At 33.5% G+C, this 8762-nt stretch overlaps 1 protein-coding gene across 1 annotated transcript; it reads left to right on the top strand.

Moving 5' to 3' along the window:
• The first annotated feature begins 3516 nt into the window (after window positions 1-3516).
• On the top strand, window positions 3517-6429 carry LOC144852088 (sodium-dependent phosphate transport protein 3-like). Its single transcript, XM_078709793.1, has 5 exons — window positions 3517-3567; window positions 3971-4120; window positions 4857-4989; window positions 5253-5494; window positions 5694-6429. Exons 2-5 carry the CDS (start codon window positions 3998-4000, stop codon window positions 5853-5855), a joined length of 660 nt encoding a protein of 219 aa, XP_078565919.1. The 5' UTR covers window positions 3517-3567; window positions 3971-3997; the 3' UTR covers window positions 5856-6429.
• The last annotated feature ends 2333 nt before the right edge of the window (window positions 6430-8762 follow it).

Below are 8762 nucleotides of genomic sequence, written 5' to 3'. Positions count from 1 at the left end.
CCGTACCACGACGCGACTGGACAACGGCAGCCGGAGATGTAAAGAGGCATTTATCTAATTACACGGAAACCCGATTTTCCTCATGTCACTCGTAAGAATGTCTTTGTGTTGGTTAATAATTGATCAACTGACCTGTTATTTATTTGTTCCATAAACCAGACATATATGGACAAATTGTTTTTCTCGACAAAACGTAACAATATTATAAGTAGATGATGTTTTTCCGGGTTCGTTTTTCCCCTACCAAAAATGGCAATTTTCAGTGACGATGACTATTTTTTTTAATGTAAATTTCCAGAGTGTTTTCAAACTAAAAAAGAAAAAAATAAAATCTTCTTTTGAACTTTTGAACAGAATAATTATTTGTAGTGTTTTACGGCACTACCACGTGACTTTTTTTAAAGTCTGATCGGTCACAATAGAAAATATAAATAGCTTAACCTCACAATAGAAATGAAACGTGTGGGATAGGCCTGTGTATGATGAGAATCGTTAAAGCTCAAAATGAAACGATATTTTGTAGCAGTAATGTGTAGCTTTGTATATATTTGTGATTTTTTTTCAAGAATAAATATTAATATCGCAATTATAGATAAATGGTAAAACCGCTAAACTCTACATCAATCAATCAAGTCAATGTAAGCCATTTGTATTTTTATTGTACGTTAACTAGGCCTATAGGCTACTAATTAATGCGGCAGGAATGTATCACCAACAGTAGGCCGCGCCTATATACAGCTGGGCGTACAGGCTGGTGGTGGAGGGGGAATTGTAAACGTGGAACTTTTTCCTTTGACCGACCCACTTCCCTGGAGCTGACCTGAGCAAATTTTGAAAAATAGTAATATTATAATAATTGCTTGGGACTGATGTAAGACAATTGGGGGAAATAGAGCTGTTAAGTCCACAGTAATGGAACTTTACATGATTTGTTGGAAATAAAAAAACTCAATAATAAGATTCACCAGGACCTTAAATCCACCATGATTGGAACTGCGAGCTAAGAACATTTTAAAAAATAAATCTGCTTGGTCCGATCCCCGGAATTTGCACTTATACTATTGAAATATGAAACACAATTATAAATCTACAACCCACCATGGTTGGAATGAAGCTAAGAACATTTTAATAATAGTCGAGCTTTCGCACTGCAGTACGATGTTGGCTATAGCTTGGTGTGATTGATTGTTCGGCCCGATCATTGGATCCTCGTAGGTTCAATCATGGAGTTATAAAATTTATAATTTATAATTTTATAACTCCATGGTTCAATCCTTTTCAGAATTCCACTTTTAAAGACTTCCAGAGCCGCAAAACCAACTCAAAACGTCAAATATCCTTAAAAAATCAACGTATGCGTAAATTTTTTTTTCTCCAAAAAAAGAATTTGAATTACCGGCGACAGTTTGAATTGAAAAAAATTATTTTACGAATTGCGTTGATTTTTAAGGGATTTTTTGGTTCATTTTTTACGTTTGGTTGATTTTTACATTTGCTTGGTTACGATTTGTGGCTACTTCTTAGACATTACCAGTCCATCTCTTTTACAAACCCGCAACAGTTTTTATATAATTTTTTGTTTTTAGTTAAAATAATTATAGTGAGACATTTAATGAATAAGCAAACTGCCTTAAAATGTGACATTATCATCATCAAAACAGAAAACAACACCTAGAGTACTTATATACCAATAGGAAAGGTTGTATGTAAATGAGGAAGTAATTAATTGTTTTTCCAGATACCAAGGTATGATTGGGACGATACAACACAACAGCAGATACTAGGATCATTTTATTACGGCTTTGCATTTAGCGCATTAGTGGCAGGTTGGTTGGTCGGTAAAACTGGCGGGAAACCAACAATAGTGTTTATTCTTTTCTGTCAAAGCTTACTATCTGTGTTGATTCCTTGGGCTTCAGGCGTGAGCAGTATATTTGTGATAATAATACGGATTTTACAAGGATTGATTGAGGTTAGTTCTCAGTAAAAATATTAAATATTTATGTTCACTATTTAATTAAGCGTGGTTCCCACTAGCGACGCAACGCAAGGACGTAACGCAACGCAAGTGAATTGACCAATCACAAACGATGGCTTATTATGTGATTGCTAACTGTCTATAACTTCGCTTGTCATTGGTTAAAACGCTTGCGTTGCGTTTACGTCCTTGCGTTACGTTCTAGTGGGAACCACGCTTTAGCATTCTAGTCTAATCATCCTAGATCTTCAGTACAAAGTACACTTATAGAACCAAGGTGTATAAAATAATACAACATTCAGGTTTTTCCTATTAATTGATTTTCCTGGCGCAAAAATTCATTTTCCCCTATACATTTATTTTTCAAGTTGATTTTAAATAATTGAAATTCCAATAAACCGCTCACCGGGGCGCAATATTTCTTTTCCTTCTTCTTCTTCTTCATATTTGGAGCCATCTTCATATGTGAAGACTCTGCTCCTCCAACTCTGATTTGCTAGCTCTACTGTATTTGGTTGTGTATTATTATTCTATTTATAGTTATTCTTTTACAGAGAATTTCTATTTAGTTATTCTTTTCTATTTAGTTATTCTTTTACAGAGAGAAACTGACTCCCTTATTTATTCATTATTATTATTATTATTATTATTATTATCATTATTATTATTATTATTTTTTTTTATTTTTTTTTCCCTTACTTCTCCTTTTACTTTTCTTTCTCTCTTTTCTTCTTCTTTTCTTCCCTTTCCCTTATCTCTTTTTTTTATTTTACTTATATAAATATATATACATGTTAGTATGAATATATATAATTAATTATAATTCTCCTATTATTTATTCTTCTATTTATTTTTCCTATTAGGTTAAGGCAGAAACTATAGAGGGCGTGCATATATCATGAATATTCATGATGCATGCATCATCAGTAGGATACAATTATAGAACTGTTGTTAGGGAAATATTGCTGTTCCCTCAATAATTAAATGTGTATCGTTATTCACCAGGGATTAATCATGTCGGCGTTCTATGCCACTATAACAAGAACGCAAGAACGAAGTACACTTATATCTATTGGTCTTTCTGGTAATATCTCATATACGACATTTTAAAAACTTTCCAGTTTTGTACTGACACAATAGGCATTATGATTTAAGAATGCCTAACTATGAAAACGTAACTAATTCCTGAAGTGAACAAAACATTATTTTGCCAAGTATAACTGTAGTACTTGGTATGTTTAATTTCCGGTTTTTTGGGCATTAATAATATGTATACTTAAAGACCGATTTATTAGTGACTTCACCAATTAGAACAAATCCCAGTTATTATAGGCCTTATTACGTCACAATGTAATTCTTAATTGTTTCTGTCCGTGACTACTCTTTGATTAAATCCAATATATTAATTTATATTTTCTTTGTAGGTGCGTCAATATCTGAGGTTTTCTGTTATCCTCTATCTTCATGGATTTGTACTGCTAGTTCCGCTGGATGGCCGATGTCATTTTATACTCGTTCGGTGGAGAGGGAGACTCGGTGGGTGGAGAGGGAGACGGGCATTTGAAGGTGCACCACTGGGGAATAAATATGTATAATTATTTTATTAATCTTCATGTAGCGTTAGGCATATAATTACACACTTCAATATTTAGATATAATGCTTTATAAAACCTTTTTAATACGTTCTTACAGTCTTGTAAACGAATTAATGCGCAGAATGACTGCTGAACGCTGGCTTTCTCTCTGGACTCGCCACTGCGGCCCTCCCCAGGACTCGCCAAACTCAAGCAAAGTATAATAATTATTTCCAATAAAAAGAAGATTAGGAATCACATCAATCGTTATCCACACTGTATTTGTTTACAATTAATTCAACACTGCTACATCCGACAATTTTAACCGTTATTAATGAAGTGATCTCTGGCAATTTCTTTGGAATCGTGGTGGTTGTGTCAAATGTATAGATAATACATACGTTTTTTTTTTAAACAGGCTGTATCTGTTTCATGGCGTGACATAATGACGTCAACTGCTGTGTGGTCATTAATTATTGCTTATACAGTATATGTTATAAGTTTTACTTTTATCCTCACGGAAGCACCGGTTTTCTTTTCTTCAATATTAAAAACGGATACAACATCTGTAAGTAAAGCCAGTGTATGTAGTATAGTCCATTCAAGTATATAAAGCTCTGACTACACTATCAAACTAGTTTGACAAAAAAAGTGTGATGTGCCCAAATATGGTAGTGATATGACATCACCATGTCCATTATGTCCACATCAAATTGTGTTGTCACATAAAATTAGATAGTGACGAGAGCTTAAGTTTTGTCTTGCGCATGAATGACTGATGTGTGTTAAGTTTCATGGACAACACATCACAGAAGGTTCGCTCGAAATAGGAGTGTTTTGAAAACTCAAACAATTTTACTAAATTCAATTTAAAATACGCGTAGACAGCAACAAATAAACAGACTTCATTTTAGTTATTTCGTGATCGAGTACTACCAATAGCAATTCCACAACTTCCTGTTTCTAACTGAATTGAAATTTACCGCTTATTTTCATTTCTGTGTTTTATATATAGGCCTATGTTTTGTTTGCTTTTGAATGTTTTGTTTTGGCGTCCCTGACACAATATTTTGCTTTTTTTGGTGACGCCACCATTTTGAAAATAAAGGTTAATTTTGAATGAAATGAACAATAAAAATAACTGAATTGCACACGCTACGTCTATTATATAGGCCTAATAATTTGCATACATAAAAAATGTTCAACCTTAAAGAATTAATGCAACAATGCACATATAGTACATTTTAAACAAATAATTTCTGACGAATAAGCTTATATTACATGTGTGTTTGTTTCCTTTATAGATCGGTCTTATAACTTCAGTTCCAGCTATTTTAGAAAGCATTGTTATTATTCTGTGTGGAATATGTGCGGACGTCATTATTAAACGCAAATACATGACTGTTATACATACTAGAAAGCTCTTTATTATACTAAGTAAGATACATTTCTTTCTTTCGTCATCAGTGTATATTAGGTAAATTTTCGTATACAATATAATAATACTTGTTTTCATATTTGTACCATTACTGTCTGTGATAATCAAATATACATAACGTGAAGTCTGGTAAAAATAATAATAGGCCCCGGAGGTATTTTTTTTTTTCCTATGAGACTAAGGCAGAATCTTATTGTTCCCTATCACAGTTTTAATGGCCTAAAATAATCAGTATGCTGATGCATTCTCTCTTTTTTTTCAGTGCTTGGAATATCTTCCTTGTGCATGGCTTGTATTGGTTTCTTCGAACATAGTCCAGTAGTTTCAGTAATTCTTCTTACATTTTCGTTTGGTTGTCTTGGGTGTTATACGTCAAGCATCATGCCAAACGTAATGGAAGTATCAAAAGAAGGAGCTGGAAAGATCATAGGCATAATGACGTGTATATCACATGCTGTATTTAATATTATTATGCTTATTCTTGAGATGTTGTTAAAAGATGGCGTAAGTATCTATATAGTAGGCCTGCAGGTCGAATTCTTCGAATGTGTTTGACCCGCATTCTCTATCTTCACAAGAGAACTCAGTGCCTTAAAAAAGAAGAGAAGCCAAAACGCAGACAATCGCAATCTCTTTCTTTTAGTTAATCACACTCCTGTGATCCTACGTAGTTTTTAATTTATATCTCTTTATTTTTTTGCAGAATACAGCGAGTCAATGGTCTTTGATGTTTAGAATAATTGCCGCAATCAATCTATTTGGAATGATTTTCTTTCTAATATTTGCAAAAGCAGAGCAACTAACGAAATCAGATGGAAATATTACAAATCAAGAGATGAAATCTTATAAAACTATAAAAGATTGAAATTACTGAGTTAGGCCCTATTACATAGGTTGTCAATTGAAGGAAACGACTTATTTCCAACTTACTTATGTGGTAGTACATCGACAATTTTATAATTTGGTTGGGTAACTCTATAAAAATGAGGCTGAAGATGCGTAAGTAAGATGGTTAAGTCATCAATTGTTTAGGGCATCTGGATCTAAAGTAGTTTTCTTTAATTTTGGGACGGATATGTGCAACCTTTCGAGTATCAGGAAAACATCCACTCATAATGGTGTTATTTACAGTTCGAGTTATAATAGGAATGAAGATTCCAGGACTAGCTTTTATAAAAGCTGTGGGTATAGGATCAAGTGCACAAGTTTTAGAAAATGAGCCTTTAATAATGAAATTTATTTTTTCTTCACTTGCCATTGCTCCGACAGCTTAATAGTGTTAGATAGACAAATATCATGTTCATCAACCTGGTGTGCAATAATAATAATAATAATAAATAATAATATATTTATACAGGATAAAACAATCAGATAACAGTGTATCTGTTTTACATTGTGGTCCTGTCTTAATCAAAATATACAAAAGAGAAACTTAATTAAATATAATACATGCCACTTTTTATGAAAAGAAATGAGATTTGTATTCTAGCCTTAAAGGACGTAATTGTTGGTGCCGATTTAATATTAATTGGTAAATTGTTCCATATTTTTGCGCCTGCAACTTTAAAGGAACGAATTCCAATTTCAGAGTCATCACTAAGATTGGGTGACAGTGAATCCCTAATAAATTACAATTTTACTTTTGAAAAACTTCATTTGTGGTAGAAGAAGGTAGTATTGGTGATTTAAAGCGGTTTAACAGGTTATTTACAATGTTTTTCTGGTCACATTCTCGAACCAAGGCAGAATAATAATCTTAGCCTTCTCTACCAGTTTGTTTACCATGCATCGTTGATAGCAATAGTTTTTTTCTATCAGAAGGAAGTTTGGATTTCATCCAAGTTCTTTCAATTGGCCATATCAAAGTAATATTAAAGTTATTCACTTTAAGTCAAAAATTCGAGCCAAAAACAACAAGTTTACGTAATTAACAGGTAAATTAATTTGATTACATTTTGTCTGGAAAATCGTCGCGAGCGAAAGTAAACAAAGATTTCAAACCACAAGTATGCATTATGCACGATGCTAATTAGTATTGTTTACAACTCATCGCGGTTGAGAAGGTGTTTTCACACAGATCGTGAGGAAGTTTTATGATTATGCATACAGAGTAGCCAAACAAGCGCGTTGCATTATGAGATATGTTTTTGATAAATAAGTATCATAATAGTTATTAACTTCCACCAAAAATTAGTCGAAAAAAATCATTTAACTGAAATACAGACGTTTTTTTGTTCAAAACATTCATCACAATACCAATGAAGCCTAGTGCAGTGGAATGTGGACTTTATAGAATTATTAGTATCATGAGCCATGTTACCAACATTCTACTCAGGATAATAATAATAATGGCAAGAGCAAAGAACAAAATAAACTCAGAAATAGACAGTGTGGTTGTGTGGTCGACTCCGGAATAAGAAATGCAATTCTAATGCTGAGGTCTCTAGTAGAAAGATCAGTGCAGGTACAAAGAGATGTCTTTGCATGCTTCATCGATTACTCAAAGGCATTTGATAGAGCATGAACATCTTCTAGACATACTACAAGGGTTGGAGGTAGATGGTAAACACTAACTAACTAAACACTAACACTAATAGGATATTATAAGGAACATGGTACTGGAATCAACTGGCAGCTCTTCGTGTGGATGGAGAAGTAAGAGAATGGACTCAAATTAAAAGAGGTGTCAGACAAGGTTGTATCTTTTCTCCAGATTTATTTAACCTATATAGCGAGATGATTTTCAGGAAAATTGAAGGTTTACCTGGCATCATAATAGGAGGAGTAAATATAAACAATCTAAGATATACAGACGACACTGTACTTATTTCCAGTTCCGAAGAAGGTTTACAGAACATTCTAGATAAAGTGGTAGAAGAAAGTGAAAGGAAAGGTCTTAGCATAAATATTAAGAAGACAGAATGTATGGTATTTTCCAAGTGCCAAGAACCACCTACATGCATTTTAAAAATCGGGACTGACACCATTTCTCAGGTCACCAAATTCAAATACTTGGGAAGTATTATTACAGCAAATGGTAATTGTGATGAAGAATTGAGATGTCGTATTGGTAATGCAAAAACTGCGTTCTTATTCAGGAAAATGGATACAATTTTATACAACAGCAGAATTTCGATCGAGACACGATTAAGAGTATTGCAATGTTATGTCCATCCAATCTTAACATTGGCATCGGAATGCTGTACCATGAAAGCACATTTATGGAGAAGAATCGAAGCCACAGAAATGTTATAAGTTGACAATTCCAGTAAAGGTGATCGCTTATACTCGCATGACATTGAATGTGAGTTCAGTTAGGCTTGGATATTCCGACTAGAACTTATAGGCTATTTCAGAAAGTTGTAGCTTGGTTAAGGTGCTCGGCTAGCGATTCCAGGGTCCTGGGCTGAAATCCAAAAAATGACAAACAACCACTCCCAAAGTCTTTACTACTTAGTTTTGTGTAGAACATCTTGTATATAATGTTTGTATTGTGAACGGGATTGCCACCTTGAGAAGGATAGTGAAAGAGATCACAATGATTATCCATTTGACAGTGAAAGTAATAACGGGAACACTTAAGCAACAACAAGCCGCTGTCATGAATAACTGAATAACTGAATAACTAATCGTGCATGCTTACTTTCTTTTTTTAATGAATAGGTCAATGTAAATTTTACAAACAAAACGATATTAAGCTGGTCACGCGTCAACAAAGAAGAATTGGCATTCTATATGAAGTTTCTATAAGATACTATACAAAAAAACAGTG

Source organism: Antedon bifida, chromosome 9, assembly GCF_963402885.1.
Source record: "Antedon bifida chromosome 9, ecAntBifi1.1, whole genome shotgun sequence".
NCBI lineage: Eukaryota > Metazoa > Echinodermata > Crinoidea > Comatulida > Antedonidae > Antedon > Antedon bifida.
Note: the sequence above shows the minus strand (reverse complement) of the source record. Positions and strands in the feature narration are given on the sequence as shown.